This window comes from Monomorium pharaonis, chromosome 1 (genome assembly GCF_013373865.1).
Source record: "Monomorium pharaonis isolate MP-MQ-018 chromosome 1, ASM1337386v2, whole genome shotgun sequence".
NCBI classification, from domain to species: domain Eukaryota; kingdom Metazoa; phylum Arthropoda; class Insecta; order Hymenoptera; family Formicidae; genus Monomorium; species Monomorium pharaonis.
The window spans coordinates 32,332,880-32,355,014 of NC_050467.1; the positions used below are offsets into that span (position 1 = coordinate 32,332,880).

At 37.2% G+C, this 22,135-nt stretch overlaps 3 protein-coding genes across 3 annotated transcripts; all 3 read left to right on the forward strand.

The window, feature by feature from the left end:
* The first annotated feature begins 4,526 nt into the window (after positions 1-4,526).
* On the forward strand, positions 4,527-7,241 carry LOC118647061 (piggyBac transposable element-derived protein 4-like). Its single transcript, XM_036291244.1, has 3 exons — positions 4,527-4,731; positions 5,524-6,136; positions 6,242-7,241. The coding sequence occupies exons 1-3, from the start codon at positions 4,527-4,529 to the stop codon at positions 7,239-7,241; spliced, it is 1,818 nt and encodes a 605-aa protein (XP_036147137.1).
* Positions 7,242-11,184: 3,943 nt separating this feature from the next.
* LOC118646436 lies at positions 11,185-11,560 on the forward strand. The gene has a single exon (XM_036289345.1). The coding sequence runs from the start codon at positions 11,198-11,200 to the stop codon at positions 11,558-11,560; it is 363 nt and encodes a 120-aa protein (XP_036145238.1). The 5' UTR covers positions 11,185-11,197.
* Positions 11,561-11,603: 43 nt separating this feature from the next.
* LOC118647062 lies at positions 11,604-13,712 on the forward strand. The gene is made up of 3 exons (XM_036291250.1): positions 11,604-11,614; positions 11,914-13,007; positions 13,096-13,712. The coding sequence occupies exons 1-3, from the start codon at positions 11,604-11,606 to the stop codon at positions 13,710-13,712; spliced, it is 1,722 nt and encodes a 573-aa protein (XP_036147143.1).
* Positions 13,713-22,135: the final 8,423 nt, after the last annotated feature.

Below are 22,135 nucleotides of genomic sequence, written 5' to 3' on the forward strand. Positions count from 1 at the left end.
ATTTTTAAATTTTATATGCTTCTTTTTAAATAAAAAATATCGAGAGCAAGCAAGAGCGCGCGATGTGGGAGCGAGAGAGAGCGATGAACGAGAGTACCGCGAGGAATAGAGCGAGAGATAGCGATATGGAATTAACCGACAAAAAAGACGCAATAAGAATCCTCTAAATTATTATGCGCTATCGATATCTTCTGACGAGCGCATGCCGCCCTTGTTTATAACACCTCATAAGTGTCTAAACGTCGTAAAGGGATCCCCCACCCCACCCTCATCTTCCCCGAATTCGTCACCATGCGCCTTCCCCCGCCCGCGTGACGTCATACCCCGCGCCTATAAGTTCCCCCCGCACACCCGCTCCCCCCTCGGAGTACCCGGCTCGGAACTCCCATTTAAACACTACTCATATCGTAAAATGTTGCGCAATATCGATTCCCCAGCACTCTGTGCTACCGAGCTCACGAGCCCCCAAATGTCCTCGTGAGTGAAGTCGCGTGCCGGACGAAACGATAATCCCGCTGGGCCGTGCGTCAATTCCGACGAAACGAATGTCAGCCCTACATAATCATACGGTTCGCACGAACGTAGCGCATACGTATGGATTTCACGGAACGCGTTTTTCCAACCAATTAACCACATTGTCACCTTCAGGCACCGGACGTATCACGAAACTTGCCTCTCTACTGAGTATTTTAAAATTACGAAACCGACGCGTGTTTTCCGTCTCTAATCTTATGTAATTAACCTCGTGTCTAACCTCGTATTGCTGCTGCGATTGATGTCTATGAGGTTCACCCTGTTGCGAACGTTGCTGCTGCTGCGGCTGCTGCTGCTGCTGTTGATTATGCTGACGTTTAACGAGAATATCTTCCTCACTTCGCGAAAGTGTATCCTCTGTATCAGCTGGACGTGCAATTCCACGGCCGACTTGAACTGAAAAGACAAAAACTTGTTAATTTTTTGTTAAATTTTAATTTCTTTGAAATTCAAAAACTTTACTACAGTATGAGGAACTACGACAAGATAATAACACACTAAGGCAACGCACCTGAAGTCGCTTTATTTACGTCTTAATATAATTTCCCAGGTTTTTCTTAATTTCGACTCCCCAAAAAGAATTCACGAAATTCCGCGATGGAAATTTCTAACAAAAAATTAATGCTATTGAAATTATATTCAAAATAGTATAGTGTTTTATTATTACTATTATTATTATTATTATCACTATCACTATCACTATCACTATCACTATCACTATCACTATCACTATCACTATCACACTATCACTATCACACTATCACTATCACACTATCACTGTCACACTATCACTATCACTATCACTATCACTATCATTATTATCATCATCATTATTATTATCGTCACCATTATTATTATCATTATTATTACTACCATTATTATCATTATTATCATTATTATTATCATCATTATTATCATCATCGTTATCATTGTCATCGTCGTTGTCGTCGTTGCCGTTGCCGTTGCCGTTGCCGTTGCCGTTGCCGTTGCCGTTGCCGTTGCCGTTGCCGTTGCCGTTGCCGTTGCCGTTGCCGTTGCCGTTGCCGTTGCCGTTGCCGTTGCCGTTGCCGTTGCCGTTGCCGTTGCCGTTGCCGTTGCCGTTGCCGTTGCCGTTGCCGTTGCCGTTGCCGTTGCCGTTGCCGTTGCCGTTGCCGTTGCCGTTGCCGTTGCCGTTGCCGTTGCCGTTGTTGTTAATTACCCGCACATGGAGCAATGTTGTCATTGTCCCCTTCCTCCTCATTTTCAGCATTTTTTCCCCATCCCCATCGCTTTCCTCATCATCGTTATCATTGTCGTCATTATCATCATCATCATCATTATCAGCATCACCATCATCATCATCATCATCATCATCGTCGCGTTCTTCATCTTGTTCTTCCGCCTCATCCTCCTCTTCATTCTCCCCTTCTTCTTCTTCTTGTTCCTCTTCGCGTCCTTCTTCTTGTAAATTTCTGTAAACTAAAAGTTACATTTGTTATTGAATAATTAGTCTATATAAGAGTTTTTATTTTATTAATTTTAAAACTCACTTGGCGAGAATATAACCGTATCGAGCGAGGATATACTAAGGGTGTCTTCTTCTTCTTCTTCTGCCGCGGTATCTAAAAATATATTTATTATGTTAATATTTTTTGTATAATTTATACAATACTTTTAATATACCTACCCGAGGTCAGGTCGACAACTTCGACCGTATTCGGTAGATGCACAGTCGGCGCTTCCATTCGCGCACTCCCTATAAAATTAAATCTTATTAGTTTCCTATACCTGTAATTTAATCATTATTATTATTATTATTGTTTTAAACTTACGTGCAGGTACCGCTTCGGCTTCTTCTTGCGCTCGCCTTTTCAGTGCCCGACCACGGTGAGGATCGTAAACCGTTACAACAGTCACGGGTCGGGAACATGGAGTTTCTGTTAAAAATAAATATTAAATTAAAACATTTCTTTATATTATAATATTAAATTTGTTATTTAATTGAAAATTAATAATATTTACCTGGTTCTGCAGCGTGACGTCTCAAGAAAGCAGTTATGTGGCCTCCAACGTCCTCTTCGCGTTTTCCGCCGAATTCCGGTACCAAGGAAAAACTTTCCTAACAATATAGCACCTCCCGCAGTAGCACGATCAACTCGCGTTTCCCCGCGAAATATACGTTCGTCTAAGATGCACAACAATGTGCATGAACTGTTTGTCACGAAACGCAAAAACAACTTAACATTATTATCTTTGTTGTCCGACAGCTCGGGCAAATATTCGACGGTGTTAAAATTTTCATTTATGTACCCGGTTATGGTAAACAATTTTTTCAAAATCGTACGAAGCGCTATTCTTTCTCGTAATACGCACGCAGATGTTTGCACACTCGGAAAAACTTGCACGGAACTAACTTCAATGCCCTCCCTTAGTATTTATACTTTAAAAATACTTACGATGATGCACGAGAAGACAGAGGGCGGAGAATTTTTTCCACCCATGCTATTGGCAAGCAAATTTCGGTTTTCGAGTATTCATGGGAACGAACAAGATCATTCGTTTTAAACGATTATCTCGGTAACCATAAATTTTTACTTTGTTCTCTCAAAGCCAGTTGCGTGCTGACTAAAAATTCTTTCTATCGCGAAAAGGTAACTCTAAATCACGTTTCGATATTACACTTTGTATCATTAGTGTCTACTAAAATACTAGTGAATAAGCCAATTTACGAAAAAGAAACTTTATATTTTCGTTTCTAAAAGAATCAATTTAAGATGCGCAGGTGGCCTAGTTCGACGAATGCCTTTCCCACGAAACTTAAACGTTTTTGCTTTTAGTACAGTTTCGGGTATCCTTATACTAATATGTCAAAAGAAAAATGCCACGGGGTGCTGTTCACGCGGTTCGTCATATATCGGCTTCTAGACCTGGTAACTATTAGACTACGAATCCTGCCCCATCATCTCTTTTATAAAAAGTGCTGTAACAAGAATATATAAATTTATAGTCTAAAAATCGCGCGACACATCACGCCCACGTTGAATCCGACAGGACCACGCGCACCGTGCGAACGCGGCTGATCGCGCCTGTTTTCCTCCCCTCCATTATGATTTTTCCACGGAACATACAAGAATGCTGTCACGTTAAAAATTTCCACTTACATTTATTATGTACAATATTTATTGATTTACACGACTGGATTGGATAAAGAAGAATGGTTTTATTTCTCACCAACCTTTCATTTCCTACAAATATTTTAGTTCTTTTGTGTTACTTTGTATTATTTTGTATTATAAAAAGTAAAATTTTAAATTAACGTGCTATTCTATAAATTTTTACTTTTTATTAACAAATTTTTTTATTCTATCCTATATGAAAAATTTAAAAATTTGTAGTTGAGATATTTGCCTCATAAATATTTACGTAGCGTAACTAACACTAAGCGTAAGATTACAAATAAAAAATCTAAATTCTTTATTCCAGATAGTATAAAAATTAAAAATTTTGTATTTAAAATACTTATTTCTTAAAAATTTTCCTTTGTGCAAGATTACAAATAAAATTTTTTTTTCCACCATGTAACCCTAAACTACATTTTTCTAAAATGTTGCAAAACAGCAGCTATATAAATACCCGGTCCAACGGAGCGAAATCACTCGTGTCACGTTGTTCGAATCCTATAGCCCGTGAACGAAGCAATCTTCTTTCTTCTCGGTTTTGAAGTGACCACAAATGTTACGAAAAGCAATGGCAAGTCAAAAAGTTTCTAATAATTCCGATAAGCCGGAGAGTGTACGTGCTATTTCCGATAAGAAATGCAACGAGAAAAAAAATGAAGAATTTTATATGCTGTTGTCGACAACCTACGGCTCAACAATTCTCATACGAAAAGGATACACGTAAGCCTGCAGACAACCCCCGATGGCATCTTCACACCGATGGTCAAATTAACCGGCGATTATGCGGAGGGTATTTACTTCAACGCTACTACATGGCAGTAACTTCAAGAGAAGATGGGGATCGTAGAAGAATATCTTACCGCTGAAAATAAATCGAAGCCAAATCGCATCTTGATTAACAACATTTTCATCAACTTTACCACCTCCTACGCAGCAAAATCAATATTATTGGCGTATAAAGACAATGAAGAGAATTCTACCTGCGACGGGGAGCACCGACAAAGCGAGGAGAGAGCAGATTCCCCGCCGACGAAAAAACGTAAAACATATACCGTGGCAATAGTGATGCAAAAGAACACTTTTCTCCGATTGAAAAACATGTCAAAATGCGTCCATGTGCGCTTAACGCATTTACAAAATTTCGCGAATAGCGTCAACGAGTGCGCGAGATATCTCATGAGGGAAATCGAATTAAATTTGCCTAAAAGTTACATAGATCACGATATTGTGTGTTAGGTCCCGGGCGTGCGGGAGGGGCGGCGTCGCCGATATTCTCAAGTAGCCGGAGAGGAGGGGGAAAAAGGTTAGAGGAACAGAGTCGAGCGATCCACCGTTCCTCTGGAAATAAAGCAGTGACAGGCAAATTCAGGCAATTTTCACAACAAAAAAAAAATCTTATTCGCAACGTTTATTCGGAGGAATTTGCGTCTGTTTGTGAAATCGCGATTAACGTCGGTCGTTCCAAATTATACGGATCTTCTCCCGATAGGTTTAAATATTGTATAAAATCGTTTAACCTTCGTATACCCGCGCATTGGTCTGTCAGACCGACGATTTACTTTTGCCTTATTTTTTTTTTAACAAAAGACGCTAGCGCTTCGAGCTCACTGCTAGCTGCATGATTCATTGCCAACTTCAATTCAGTGCGGCACGATCGTTCGTGCATACAACACGTATACTCGTTCACGACACCGATCGGCCTGTTAGACCGACGCGGGTATAGGTGTCACAATTTTTGGTAAGTAATATTTTGAGTACCTCCTATAATTATATATTATTTTTTGTTATTATTGGGTTTACATTATATACTATATTTATAATTTGTTTATAGGTACATTATATAACCTCAAAATGAACGAGAAACATATAAGAAGGCTTTTGGAAGAGGGTGACTCTGATTCCAATTATGAGGATGAAAACGACAGTGACTTTGAGGATCATATTGAAGTGCAGCAAGAAAGTAGTGATACAGAGCAAGAAGGTAATTCTGAGAGTGAGGAGGAGTTACAACAAACTTCTAATAATTACTACCTTGGCAAAGATAGCCAAACAAAATGGAATAAAAATGCTCCGTCAATAACAGTAAGAAGACGTGCTAAGAATATTGTGACTCAGTTACCAGGTGTAAAAGGCGAAGCTAAAAATTTGAAAGAACCAGGTGACATATGGAACTTATTTTTTTCAGAAAATGTAATAAACTCGATTACAAAGTACACCAACCAACAAATAAAACGTATATTACCTCAGTTTGAAAGAGAAAGAGACTGCACACCGACTGATGAAATTGAAATTCGAGCTTTTCTAGGACTTTTATATTTTGCTGGTGTTAGAAGAAACAGCCGTTTGAATGCCAAAGATTTATTCAAGACTGATGGCTCTTCTCCAGAGATCTTTCGTTTGACTATGAGTTGGAACCGTTTTTACTTACTTTTACGTTGTCTAAGGTTTGATGATAAAGATTCCCGAGACGCATGAGCTTCTATAGATAAACTGGCTCTAATTCGTGACTTGTTTGAGGAGATTGTAGCGTCATTCAAAAAATATTACAGTCCATCACAGTTTGTTACAATCGACGAAAAGTTGGAAGCGTTTAGAGGTCACTGCAGTTTTAGGCAATACATTCCATCTAAACCTAATAAGTATGGTATAAAGATCTACGCTTTGACAGATGCTAAACACTTTTACACGCTAAAGATGGAAGTATATGTTGGAAAGCAGCCTGATGGGCCTTATTCGGTGGATAATTCCTCCAAGGCTTTGGTTTTACGTCTTAGTGATATTATTCGTAATAGCGGTCGCAATATCACATGTGATAATTTTTTTACAAGTATTCCTTTGATCGATATTCTGCAACGAGAATACAGATTGACCGTCATCGGAACTATTAAAAAAAATAAAAAAGAACTGCCTAAGCAATTCATCGAGTCTAGAGGCCGTGAGGAAAAATCAAGCTTATTTGGACACCGAAGCAATTGCACTCTAGTTTCCTATATACCAAAGAAAAACAAGAATGTTCTACTAGTTTCTAGTATGCATGATGATGCAAAAATTAATAAAGAAACTGGAAAACCAGACATTATTATGGACTACAATGCAACTAAGGGAGGCGTTGATACGGTGGATAAAATGTGTGAAACCTACAATGTCGCAAGAGGTACTAACAGATGGCCCATGGTGGTATTTTACAGCCTAATGAATGTAACAGGAATAAATTCGTACATAATATATGTGCAAAACAATAACAACAAAAAAATAAAACGTAGGTCTTTTTTGGAAGCTTTATCTTATGATCTCATAAACGCACATTTGAGGAGACGTGCTGTGAACAGTTATCTACCAAGACTGATACGGCAAAGGCTTGCTGAAATTTGCAAATTAGATGGTCCCGAATCTACTGTGACAACAAATAATAACAAAATAGGTCGTTGTTATTATTGCAACGCCAAAAAAAATCGCAAGACTCGCTACAACTGCGTTTCTTGTAAAAAATATTTTTGTATGGAACATGCTATTATGATATGCTCCGACTGCTATGTTGAGCAATGTTAAGTACTTTAGTTTGTTTTTTTTATTATTTTACGAACTGTTCTTTAAGATTTCAGAGTTTTTTTAAATTTGATATGATAAAAAATATATTTTTGTTCAAATTTTCGTAGTTCATAAGAATATTATTTCTTACCAATGGCTGTAATAAAAGACTGTTATTAGCTAATAAAAGTAAATATTATCTATAAAACTTTGTTTGATATGTTTTAACATACTCTCAACTAATAGTAAATTTAATTTTATGATGACACGTTACTAAAAACATGCTAAAATAAACTTAGGAATCTCGGTCTCACAGACCGTATGCGGGTATACGTGTTACACTTTTTAAGCGGGTATACGAAGGTTAAAATATCGCTACAGATAAGACATTCATCGAGATGTCTAAATTTGTTAAACGCGTTGAACAGGAAATACACGCGTCGTAGCATTAAGTAAAACCGATATATATAGCGTATCTTCGTTTCAAAACGTAAGATGAGCGGATTTCCCAGGAAGCACGGGTATAGCACGCGGAACAGATTATATGTTCTATGTCAAGACGGTGTTGATAGATTCGCGAGATAGAACATTTAGCGGATGCGATCCATTCGAAATAATGAGCTGGCCGCGCGTTCGTGTTTAAAGTCGCCGGAGAATGAAGCAAACGCGGAGGGCACATAACTTGCTCGTTCTTTCTTTACTCGGTGTCCTCGTCGGAATCGTAAAGGCAATACGGAGATATAGATCGTGCGACGGTTACGGTAATCGGAGTATTATAAAAAGGGGTGTGATAATGTGCGGAAAGGGCAGGAGTAGGAAGTAAAAGAGAGTTCTGGCTGCGGGGCTCCGCGGGGGTTGCGGGGCGCAGGGGGTACTTTGCGGGGAGGGGGTATGACGTCACGCGGGTGCGATGGCATATGAAGTCACACGGGGTGGGGAGGGATGTCTTACGGGGTACCGCTTATCGGTTTAGGGGGACATTTATGATTTATGGGTTATCCTATACCGCATAGCCTGCTATAAACAATTAGGCGCATGTTTATCATAGTGAGCGCCGGACCTTCGGCAGCTTAAATTTTTCTAAACAAATGTTCCAGGTGTTGTCCGGCGGAGTCGCAATCCGCTAAGAAAATCAGATATAAGCGTTTATAATTTAGGGTAACATTTTCTATAATTTATGGTTATCCTATACCGCATAGCTTGCTATAAACAATTAAGCGATTGCTTATTACAGTGAGCGCCGAATCGACGGCAGCTAAAACAATAATTCAACATCTGTCACCAGGCAGCTCTTAAAAGGGGTAAATGGCTATAAACAAAATATCGATGCTTCTGTTTATCGCGACAAGTACCCCTTAAATTCCTAGATAGAGAATCGACAGGGAGCGCCAAGCCATTGGCAACTAAAATGTCAAAACTATAAACAAACGCGGACCAATGATCCGTATGAGACAAAGAGATAAAGGGCTACAAATGAAAGATATAATTGGTTCAAAAGTGCACGATGTCACAGTTAGTGTGAGACCTTTGCAGCGAAGAATAATGCTCGCTCGCTAAAGTAACTCGAAAAATAATGGATATTCGTTTGAATAACGCAGAAGTAATCGATGTCGCGCACGATGCAATGCTTATAGATATCGCGGACGATGTGAATAATGTGGTAAACATTGTGAATAATATTGAAAATAACAATGGTGATAATGTGAATGACCCGGAAAACTTTGTAAACGATGAAAATTTTGTGAATAATCTACTTCAAATGGATGATGCTGGCATAATGGACGTTATAGATGATTTTAACTTTGAGAATGTGATGGACGAAGAAGACGAAGAGAGTGTATCTGAGGACAGCGATTATACAAGTGATTGTAGTGAAGAGTTTAACGATACTATCGAAAAACATTTGACGCGTGCGGAAGTGAGTACGATAACTGGACAAACAAAACATTGTGCTATATATTTTTATTATACAACAGGCGGCACTTATTCAGCGTGTGCTGAATGTATAATGCAAATAGCGGGCACTGATTTTAACATAATGCACGCTTTTCGCAAACATATAACTGACACGTTCGATAGGCTGGACGGCAAATACTGTTCAAATTGCAGACAGCCTATGTTCGTGCTAATGCCATGCAATATGTGTTCAGTGTGCACACATTAAAGACTTTCAGTATAAAATTATACAACATGGATTATGAAGAAGCTGATTATCGAGCTGCTTGCAAAGAACATGAAATTAAGTACATCCTAGATCTCGATAAAGAAGAAAAAGATTTACCATTAAAACGCGGATCTATCACTTTCTACGAGACAGAGAACTGGGTGTACGAAGAACCGATAGACGTTTCATGAGACAAGCTAAAATCGAGATGTGTCAGCACTACGAGAATTGGCCTAGACATTTGAAGAAAAAATTTCTTCGCGAGGTCAAGACAAATTATTTTACCAGACCAAATATTTTCCGATGTGAATGGGATTATTACATTCGTCTAACAACTAATGGATGGATAAATGAATTTATTCGTGAATACGAGGATATGATGAGCTTCCTCGTAACCATTTCTATAGGTGTTAACGGATTGTACGCCGAAATATTGGTTTTTGACGAGAATCCTAATCCCACATTTAGTGATGACATTACCGCATTCCAGAGAGCGGAGCGGTATCATAAATTAACGTACTACGTGGCGTGCAAGTGCTTTGTAAAAAACTGTGATTGCTAAAAAGTGCCAAAAGACATGGAACATTTTGAGCAAGTGGAACGCGAGCTCTTCGAGCAAGCTGGTAGAGTCGCTACCTTGGTCGAGTGTTTCGCGTGGTTACAGCGGTGTGACGAGTTTATACAACGGCTCGAGGAACATAGCCACCTCAAGCGTCCTCGGCTCGCCGTCGGACATAAACAATCGTTGGTGGCTAGAATCGTGCGACTCGAGGGTGAAAAAACGCGACTACAGAGACGGTTCGTGCACGTCGGCGGTAATTACGCGAGTGATAACGTGGAAAGACTCGTATGGCGAGAAATAGATACCGCGTTTGAAAACCGCATTCTAACCGGTGCGGTAATTAACGTGCGTCACATCGAACCGCGACAATTTCTCGAAGATTCTAGAAAAATTGTACTCGAGCGTTTGCGGGATGCTCTGGAAAGACATGACAGTGTGAAAGTTAATACCGCATTTAATGGTGAGTTCGTAACGGGTGAAAAACGCGCCAACAAAAGTATCACTACTAAAAATTGTGAACTATTTCGGACTTGGACGAGTGGTACGAGCGGTGTGTCATCGAGCCTACGCTAACGTCGCTCGAAGAGTTTCAAGAACGCGATAGTGGGTGGGCTTTGTCGCGTATATTAAATTTAACTATAAACGTGAACAAGTACAATCCTTTACACGCGGGATGTTACGTGACATTGCCACGAGAAATAGTTTTGAAAAAAGCGGTAGTGAACATAAAATCGAAAGACAATGCGTGTTTTGCGTGGTCAGTGGTCGCCGCTCTGCACCCTGTGGAAAAAAACATTGGACTGGAGTCATCGTACCCTCATTATACGACGGTCCTAAAGTTTAACGACATCGAGTTTCCCGTTGCACTAAAGGACATTGGGAAATTTGAGAGACTTAATAATGTGTCGGTCAACGTCTACGGGGTCAAAAAAGAAGAGGCAATGCTAAAGATTTTTCCGCTGCGGCTCTCCAGCGACAAAAAAAAAAAGCATGTCAATCTTCTATACCTGCAAGGAGATGATAACGTGGGCCACTTCACATGGATTAAAAATCTGTCCCGCCTCGGGTGAGCTCACAACTGAGCAAACATAAAGGAAAAAAATACATTTGCGATCGGTATGTATATTATATAAAAAATAAATATTCTCGTGTTTTCTTACACAAAAAAGTAATTAAATTTTTTATTGCAGGTGCTTGCACTATTTTTCATCATGTGAGAAGTTACAATCGCACGTTGAAGACTGTCAGAAAATGAACGACTGTGCCATTACATTACCGAATGAAAAAGACAAGTGGCTAAACTTCCGCAACGTAAACTACAAGGAGCGAGTGCCCTTTGTCGTCTACGCAGACCTCGAATGTGTACTGCGGAAAACGCAACCTGTTACGGAGTCGACGACATACGCCTATCAACAACACGAGGTATTTAGTATAGGATACTACGTGCGATGCTCGTACGACGACGCGTTATCGGGGTATCGGTTTCGTCGCAATAAAGATTACGTCACGTGGTTTGCTAGGCAACTCGAAGAATTAGCTCATAACGTTAAAACATGTATATCGACTAAAGTCCCCATGGTAAATTTAACAAAAGAGCAAATGAAGGCATACTGAAGCGCAACGCTTTGCCATATCTGCGAAAAACCATTCGCGTTGGATGATAAACGGGTACGCGATCATTGTCATCTAACTGGTCGTTATCGCGGTCCCGCGCATTCTTCTTGCAACTTATTTTATCGAAATGTATCATACATACCAGTAGTTTTCCATAATTTATCCGGATACGATTCACATTTTATTATTAAGGAAATAGCGACAATATTTAAAAGAAAATTCGACGTGCTTCCCATCACGAAAGAAAAGTATATTTCTTTCACAAAACATGTCATAAGTACGGCCGATAAATTAGACCCACACAATCACATAAAGTTATGGTTCATAGATTCGTATAAATTTCTCAATTCCAGTCTCGAAAAATTAGCATTATTTTTGGGTAAAGAAAAACTAAAAATTGTACGTTCCGAATTTTCACACTTATCCGACGAAGAATTTGATTTATTAACACGAAAGGATATATTTCCGTACGAGTACGTTCACCGCGTCGAAAAGTTGGAAGACACATGTTTACCACAGCTCGAATCCTTTTACAGTTCTCTGACCTCTGACACAGTATCCGAGAGCGATTACGCACACGCTGTCAACGTATGGCATCGGTTCTCAGTTCGAACGCTAGGTGAATACAGCGATCTGTATTTAAAAACGGATGTGTTGTTGTTAACCGACGTTTTTGAAAATTTCCGCGATAAATGTATTGAAAATTACGGTCTTGATCCCGCGCATTATTACACTCTTCCCGGATATACGTGGGACGCTATGTTAAAATATACCAACATTACTTTTGAACTGCTTACCGACATTGACATGGTAATGTTTATCGAACGCGGTATACGTGGCGGCTTAAGTCAATGTTCCGGTAGATACGCGCAGGCTAACAACAAGTATATGCAGACGTACGATCCATCGAAACCATCGTCGTACTTAATGTACTTTGACGTTAATAATTTGTACGGCTGGGCGATGTGTCAGCCACTGCCTTATGGAAAATTTCAATGGGTTAAAGACGTCTCGAATTTCGACGTAAACGCAATCGCTCCGGATTCATCCACGGGATACATTCTCGAGGTTGATCTCGAGTATCCTCGAGACCTTCACGACCAACACATTGACCTACCTTTCTGTCCGACGCGCGATAAACCACCAGGCAAGCGAGAATATAAACTTCTTGCCACGCTCTACGACAAAAAGCGTTACGTCATCCACTACCGAAACTTACAGCTGTGCACGCGTCACGGTCTTTGGGTTACAAAGATACACCGCGTGTTGAAATTCGCGCAATCTCCATGGCTTTGTAAATACATAGAGTTAAATACACAATTCCGGACTCTCGCTAAAAATGATTTTGAAAAGAATTTATATAAATTAATGAATAACGCGGTTTTTGGAAAAACCATGGAGAATGTGCGCAATCATGTTGACGTTAAGTTATTGACGCAATGGAAGGGTCGGTACGGTGCGGAGGCAATAATCGCGAAACCAAATTTTCATAGTAGATGTATTTTTGCGGAAAATTTAATCGCTGTTGAACTCAGAAAAACTCGAGGTGAAGTTCTATAAGCCGATCTACGTAGGCATGTGTATCCTAGATATTTCCAAGATGTGTCTATACGAATTTCACGACGAGTACATGCAACCTTTATATCGAGATAAATGTAAAGTTATGTATACCGACACCGACAGTCTGATATACCACGTTGAATGTGAGAATATTTACGAGATGATAAAACGCGATATTACTAGATTCGACACAAGCGATTATCCGGTCGACAACGCGTACGGTATGCCTGTCGTAAATAAAAAAGTACCGGGTCTAATGAAAGATGAAAACAATGGCTTGATAATGACCGAGTTTGTTGGACTTAGGGCAAAGATGTATGCGTTGAAGGTAGACGGAAAAAAGGATACTAAAAAAGCGAAAGGTGTCAGGAACAACGTAGTAACGCGAACCATAACATTCGAAGATTACACCCGCTGTCTGCGAGACGAGATCGAGATGACGCGTTGCCAGTCGTGTATACGGTCCAAGATGCATGAAGTATACACGGTGTCCGAAACGAAAATTGCTCTAAGTCCGTACGACGATAAGAGATACCTCGTACCCGATTCGGTCGAAACGTTACCGTGGGGACATTATCGGATACCTTTATAATATTGTTTTATCGGATACCTTTATAATATTGTTAATACTATTTTATATATTTTCTATTTTGCGTTTGATGTAATTTTTAGTTTATATTCTATGTATTTTATATTTTACCTTTATATTTTAATATTACATTTAGCGTTTTATATATTTTATAGTTTGCATTTCATGTATTTTACATTTTACACTTATTTTATAATTTCACATTTTATGTTTCATCTATTTTACATTATACACTTATGTTACATTTTATGTATTTTTTATACTTTTGTAATTTTATAGTATACATTTTATGTTTTATTTCTTATTTATAAAAAAAAATGTGTGGATTAATACTAAGAACAATGTATTAAGAATAATTATATTTTATACATTATAGACATGTTCTAATATTTTTTATATCAAGAACGTGTATGTATTAGTAATAAGAAGAATGTATTGAGAAGGGATAATAAAGAAGTCTTGTATAATTATTTTTAAAAAAATGTATTTTATATGTTTATATTGTACTTTTATATGATTATAATAATAATTTTAAATGGATTAAATAACATTGTCTTTGTGTATCCATGAATTGTGCGATCCATCAAATCCCAGCCACTTGACGTAAACCTCATTTCCCTTTTTGCGCAATACTTTCTCTACGAGAAATACGTCCGGGTGAGTCGCGCGATGCAACTCGTGCTCGTAGAACGCTCCAGCTATAGATGTTCCGCGATAATCCTCTAGTAAATAAGTTACGGGATTGGTACGCTGTACTTTAATAATTTTAAACACCTCGGTTGTCCAATTCGGCGTGTAACCCTTCTCAAAGACCGTCTTGAATTTGCTCACGCGTACAAAGTCACCGACTTTAAATTTTGCTGGGCCTGCAATTTTTATCGAGCTATACACCATATCCAAGAGTCTTTCGGCCACAGCGGGAGTTACGTCGATGGGTCGCATACTGATCGTTCGGTGTTTCCGAGTATTGTAATTCGACACGAGAACCGGTAACAGGTCAATCCACTTGTAATTGCCGTTGAGCGTAAACATCTTCCACATGTCGTTTTTCAGCGTACGGTTAAACCGTTCAACGACCGATGCTTTCATTACCGAGTACGTGGAATAATGATTAATATTATATTTTTTTAATACTTTCTGCACATTGGCGTTATAAAATTCCTTCCCTTTATCGGTTTGCAAGTTTTTCGGGCATCTTCCGCTCTTTCGAATTATCTCAGAGATAGCATTGGTCGCCTCGCTTCCACCCTTGCTCTTGAGCGGAACGGCCCACGCGTGCTTGCTCAACACATCAATGACTGTAAGTATGTAGTGGTAGCTCCTGTTGAAACGTGAATATGGAATCATCTCAACGATATCGGCCTGCCATAGATCGTCATAGCCCCGAACTATGACGCGTCTTCGTGGAAAATTTTTTCTCGCTGGAGCATGCAGTTCCTCGACGAGTCGGTGCCTTTCGGAACTAATATTTGATTTCGACGATCTCATGTTTTATACTTTATTATTGATCAAATAATAACGCGCCCGTTTTTTCCCGTTCTGTACCCGTTATTTCCTGTACCGTTCCCGTTCTGTACCCGTTATTTCCTGTTCCGTTCCCGTTCTGTACCCGTTATTTCCTGTTCCGTTCCTGTTTTTTCCCGTTCCGTTTCCGTTTTATACCCGTTCTGTACCCGTTATTTCCTGTTCCGTTCCCGTTCTTTCCCGTTTCGTACCCGTTCTGTACCCGTTATTTCCTGTTCCGTTCCCGTTTTTCCCGTTCCGCTTTTTACCCGTTCTGTACCCGTTATTTCCTGTTCCGTTCCTGTTTTTTCCCGTTCCGTTTCCGTTTTATACCCGTTTTGTACCCGTTCTGTACCCGTTATTTCCTATTCCGTTCCCGTTCTTTCCCGTTTCGTACCCGTTCTGTACCCGTTTTTTTCCTGTTCCGTTCCTGTTTTGTTCCCGTTCCGTTGTCGTTCTTTCACGTTTGTTACACTTTTGTATTGTTGTTTATTACTGCTTTCTACCGTCTTTCAGCAGTGGTTCTTTGTCTTCCGGTACCGATCGATTAGATAATCGTTCGTAACTATTCCTGACCTGATTTACAGCTGTTCGATAACCTTCCGACAATCGTTCCCGAGTTGTTTGATAACGATCCTGCACCGTTCGATAGCTATCCGACAACCGTTCCTGAACCGTCCGTTCTTGATTTAGGAACCGCTCGAAGTCGTTTGTTAAACGTTCGTAACCGTCTCTTCGCCGTTCGTTATTACTCATTGTTTCTGATTTTGATACGATATGAGTGACATCAATCGATCGACTGACTCGTTTCGCGGATACGCGAGTTAATTTATAATAATACCCACCTCGCGAAGTTCTTCGATAATTGACAGCATTTCGTTGTCATGCGCGTTGTGACCGGCTCGACGTGATGCTTCGAGCAACCGCAAACGATCTACCAGCTCGTTGGGATCGTCCCAGTGTACGTAATCGATCTCGTTATCATTTAACGTCATAGCGTAAGGTAATCCCTTTCCGGATTTCTTCTTTTTTGGTGTAGGTTCGATCGACATCAACGGTACAATCAGGTGTTTGTACTTGTATCCTCTGTTGCCCCGTAATTGACTGCTCTTGGTGTAATTGCGTCTGTGCACGTTTGTAGCAAACAATATGCTTTTGTACTTTTGCATATCATCATCTGTGTAGATGTCATCGGGGATTTTCTTGAAGATCAATTTGTAAAGACCGGGTGTACCGACATAACGCACATTATCAATAATTATGTTATCCTCGTTATCCACATCGAAATGTTTATTACCGAGCATCATTCCATTCTTCTCGAGACGAACACCGTATATGTTGTCTACATCGCTCTCTCCGCTACCGCTCAGGACAGCCCCGACAAATTTTTGACCAAGCGGGCCCAATTGAGCTTGCAACGATTTTCGTCCTTGCGATGTCTGTAACTGATTTCGAACAATCGTTGCGAGCGAGTCGTCCGTCGTTTCGAAAACATTCTCAAGCGATTCTATCTGTAGTACGGTTGTGGGACGTGTAGTACTGTTGTACGGTTGTGGGACGCGGTGTGGAGGTTGTCATTGGTATATCGTTTGAAATTTGTAAATGATTAGATCTTTGAGGTGTTGCGGAGAGATCAAATGAAACGTTCGACCGTTTTCTCTTATTGACATATTCTTCCTTTTTTTCCTTCTCACGTTTACGGGTGAACGATGTTTCAACGCTTGCGTCATTGTCACGCGGCTCGTCCTTTATCTCGCGCACGCCGGAATTGTCTACAATCTTTTGTAGCGGTTCGATTAGCGGTTCAAAGTGTCTCTTGGTCGCGATCTCCTCTTCGATTTTATCGGTTTTCAAAGCGCGATGTTTCTTTCAGATCGATTCGCTCGTTTTCTCGATTTCTCTAGCAATCTTTTCGCGCTCACGCGTATCTTTGTTCTTAGTCATGTCAATCGTTTTACCCCCGACGAAATATCGATGATAACTAATTACTTTGCGGTATTGCAAACTCGTTAAATCCTCTTCTGTATCGTCCGTTAGCAAGCGCACTGTCTTTGTCTATTACTAGAAATCCATAATCACGCTGCCAACAATTGCTACATAATTTACTGAAAACATCGTACGACATATCAGTATTTACGTGATCGTTGTACACGCGTTTCAAGTTGGTACCGTCCTGTTTAAATAGAATCAGCAGGTTTGCGTTGTCGCGTATAAGATGTTTGGGTATTCTCGCGTACGACTGACAGAGATAGAAGCAGTCAACGTTCGAGTGTCTACCCATTGAAAAGTATTCTCTTACGGCATCCTGCTTATCGCACGCAACGTCGTCGAAGACGAAAATTGAGTTCGGACGCGCTTCGTTGGGTGGAATAACGTCACTGTTATTGGAGAATGTAAAATAGCCTATCTCATCGATTGAAGTCAACAAATTCTTCAGATATTGATATTTTGGCTGTTGTAACGATTTCGAATACACGTACACGTTCTCAAAACGTACGCCGTGCGGACTCTCCAATAGGCTTATGAGAACGTTAGTTTTACCGCAATTCGACGGACCGCAAATAATTGCGCGTATAGTATTAGGCAACATTGCACCATGTTATCGCTGTCCCCCATCGTTCGCAGTTTATCGTCGTAATTTGTAACGCGTATTGTCAAAGGTTGCACGAACTGCATGTTTTCCGAATATGACTATATAGCGGCCCTATTTATAGGTGTGCGAGTGCAGCGTACGTCTTATAGGAATGCGCGCATGTGCGCGCGCGCGTGTGTGTGTGTGTGTGTGTGTGTGCACGCATGCGCCCGTGCTCGCGTGTGTACATATGTGCATCGTGCTTGCTTTTGTACACTGAAAAAAAATGATGTAAAATCAATGAAAAAGCAACTTGTTTCAACTAAACGGTGTTATTGCGGGCTGCCAACTAAATAAATAATTCATGCAATTTATTTGTTATTGATTGCAATTTTTATTATGGATATTAAATGAACAAATTGGATCAATGACATATAATATTGTAATAAATACACATCAGAGTGTAATAAATTTTCAAAGTTGAGAATTAAATACTTTATAATTATGTAATAATGCTAAAAGTAATCATTACAATTATATTTCAATATTAATCATGTACAACTTATATTTTATTTGATTAAATATACAGATAAATGGATAAGTTATATATTTGCATAATTTATACATATGATTGAATTAAGCATTAATTCTTGTCTTGAAAATAAAAAAGTAATTGTTTTAAAAACATTCTTAATTGATACGTATCGAATTGTTTGTAAAGTAAATATAAAATTATTATAATAAATTATTTTGGCAGATGGATCTGCAGCACATATACTTATATCAAATAGAAATATATTTAATTTGATCGAATATTTCATCCAATGTATAAAGTATTTATTTATTTAGATTATAATAATGATTGAATAAATCACTTACGCTTGCTCTAAGAATAAAAAAATAGTTGAATCTGCAGCACATATACTTATATCAAATAAAAATATATTTAATTTGATCGAATATTTCATCCAATGTATAAAGTATTTATTTATTTAGATTGTAATAATGATTGAATAAATCATTTACGCTTGCTCTAAGAATAAAAAAATAGTTGGATCTGCAGCACATATACTTATATCAAATAGAAATATATTTAATTTGATCGAATATTTCATCCAATGTATAAAGTATTTATTTATTTAGATTGTAATAATGATTGAATAAATCACTTACGCTTGCTCTAAGAATAAAGAAATAGTTGTTGTAAAATCATTTGTATTTGATTTAAATCAATGTACTTAAAAAGTAAGCACTAAATTATTTGAACTAACTGTAACTGCAAATAAAACCACAATATATATAATCATATTAATGATTTATTAATAATAGAACTGTGTTAAATTTCATTGAATATATACGCAAATTATATAATTGATTACTTATATACTTTGGTTCAATACATTTACGATTAATGTAATCATTAATATTTACCCAAAGATTTAAAAAGTAATTATTGTAAAAGCATTTGCATTTAAAATATATATGTTGTTTCAAAAGTGCACATGACTTTACTATTTCAATGAATTACATATGCAATTGAAATAATACTATCTTATCTGTATATTAAATTCATATCGCATTGATGTAAAAACATTTATAATTACTTAATTTATATAACACTGTTCAAGCAATAAAAAATTATTATTTATATATTCGTAAAAGTATTTAAATAATATGTATATTATTGTTGCAATTACATGTTACAGTGTTTGCAATGCAATTCCTACTTACAACAATTGTGTATGTTATCACTGTAACATTACGTAATATTAAATTTTTCATTATTTGTTATTATCTTTATTAGATGATGCTGTTATTGTAAATAAATACAGAATTCATATATTTTATATCATACAAAAAGTAACAAATGTACAATTGAAAGCTGTGTATATATATTATTTTAAGTGAAAAATATAAATACAATACTTGATTCAATGTAAATAATTATTTTTCACATTGAAAATAAAACGATTTAAATTTTTCACTTTTTGTGCAAAAATATACGTTTTAAATGCACATGCAGAATATATAACTTGATGTATGACAAAAATAATTATATGAGTTCTGCATCTATATACCTACAACAAAAAATGTACAGTTTAAATATTTTAATTAATACTGATAAATATAGTTACATTATGGTGAAAAATATATGTTAACCTAACTCTAGCAATTTCTTTAAAGAATGAAATTCGAATCTATCGCATAATTCAATGTAATTTAAATTAATAAGGCTTCAAAATTTGTTATTTGTACTTCTGTCCATCACTCAAATTTAAAAAACGGTGTTACTGGATTAACAGAGAAAAAAAGAGAGAGACTGAGAAAATTGTATTTGTTTGCTTATTAGAAAAAGGCATTTATTGAAATATTACATCATATTTTAAGTTATACAATATCTGTAGTTTATATCTATTTTGTACATGTACATATATCAACATTACTTACAGTTATGGTTGATTACATAAACATTATTTTAATATTAGAGATCAAAAGTACTAAAATCTAAATCACAAAAATGATATCTAAAACCCTGCAATTATACTGTCAATAACTGGTAAGCCCAAAATATAACATTTTACGTAACGCTTTTGCTGTAATACAATAAATTTAAACTTTTGTTTGAACTCAAAACATCAAAAAATTGATGCCAATCAAAACTTATTGCTTACATTTTTTCATATTTTACTTGTTTTATATTATTTATTTAAACATTTTTTACTATTATTTAAATAAACAGTTTAACTTAAAAACTCTGGGATAAATTTTTTACCCCTAACAAAATAAATATTATTAGGCTTAAACGTGCAAAGTTCCGAATAAGATATAAATCCCCAAGAGTCTGTTTCTGTTATCTCATGTGCGTAAAAATGAGGATTGAATTCTAAAACTAGTAGTTCCTTATATAAAAAAAATATTTCGCATAAATCATTTTTTTAAATATACTGAATGTTGCCAAATTTGCAATTATTTATATCAATTTCAATGACCATATTTGATTTATAAAGTGTTCCATCAATTTTTGCCCAAGAAACACATTTATAATCATGAAATGAAGCAAACGGCAAAATACTTACAAAATTCTTATAACAGTCAATATCAGTTAACTTTTCATGTAAAATAATACCGCATTCTAATCTATTTTCAAATCCTTTCTTCAAGATAAACCTATAATTTAATAGTAATTGATGTTTTAAAGTTAATGTGTACGGAGGGTTTTTTCTAGATGTAATAGCATTTGCCGTTTGTTTCAACTCCTTATGCTTTGCTTCAAATCGTATGGATGACATGTATCTAAGAGATCCAGTTCGCTGCATAATACCTGGATAATGAAGTAATAAATGTAACTTTGGCTTTAATGTGTCGTTAAATAAGTTTATATACAATGCATGATGTTCACTTATAAGTTGTCTTAACAAACTAATGTTTTCATTAGTTACTTCTCTACTCGTTATAATAAATAATATTTTCCGAAAAATTATGTATAATTTCCAAGTTTTATTGGTTTCTGGTATTAAATCGCCAATTATTAGACCTAAATGTTGCCAAAGAATGGCCATTTCACTTGCAGAATAAATAATATACTTTTTTTTTAGAGCGTCCATGTTAATTAATGGTGGCTTGTTTAAATTATTATCTCCATAATCAAAACTGTAAAGTCTATTATTTATTGTATCAAGGGAAAATAGCTTGTCTGTAAATATTAACTTAAATAAAAGTTGACCTAAATTATAACGACAAACTCCCTCGAATACATCATGCATTATATCGACACTGCGATTTTCTGTGATGTGAAAATTTTTTATTGAATGGAAAATGCATTCCTCTTTAATGCCATGACTTTGGTCCTTGACAGCTGCCGCGTAATTGTCAATAGTTCGAAGTAACTCAACATCTTCAATAATTTGTTTCTTACGAGTTGATGTGTCTGCTAAACACATCCTACAAGAATAATTGGAATTAAAACTTGTATTTTAACCAAATATGGCATGAATCCCTAAATTATCACCGAGAATATACAATAATGCAAAGTTTACCTTTTTTTCTGAGTTTTCAATATTTAGAGATATACCATTAGTCTGCAATTTATTAATTTCGTTAACAAGAAATGCAAAAATTTGCTTATTACCAACTGCTTCGTAATCAATAACTTTATGCAATTGTACCAGAAATATATTTTCAAGCATACTCGCGAACCTTTCGTTAATACCACCAATGGTGCAATAAACTACCCCAAGCTTATTTAAACCTCGATGAGTACCTAGAGGATTATTTATTTCTAATTCATCATAGTAAAGTATTAAGGGCAATACTACATTTGTATGACGCTGTTTAAGAGAACGCCAGATTT

Bases quoted from the DNA above. Each gene is read 5' to 3' on its own strand.
- LOC118647062 (XM_036291250.1), top strand. The intron at 13,008-13,095 runs GTCGGTACGGTG...TGTTGAACTCAG, and splicing joins GTTATTGACGCAATGGAAGG to AAAAACTCGAGGTGAAGTTC.
- LOC118647061 (XM_036291244.1), top strand. From the start codon at position 4,527: ATGGGGATCGTAGAAGAATATCTTACCGCTGAAAATAAATCGAAGCCA. The intron at 4,732-5,523 runs GTAAAACATATA...ATTTGTTTATAG, and splicing joins TTCCCCGCCGACGAAAAAAC to GTACATTATATAACCTCAAA. The intron at 6,137-6,241 runs GTTTGATGATAA...AAAATATTACAG, and splicing joins TTACTTTTACGTTGTCTAAG to TCCATCACAGTTTGTTACAA.
- LOC118646436 (XM_036289345.1), top strand. From the start codon at position 11,198: ATGAACGACTGTGCCATTACATTACCGAATGAAAAAGACAAGTGGCTA.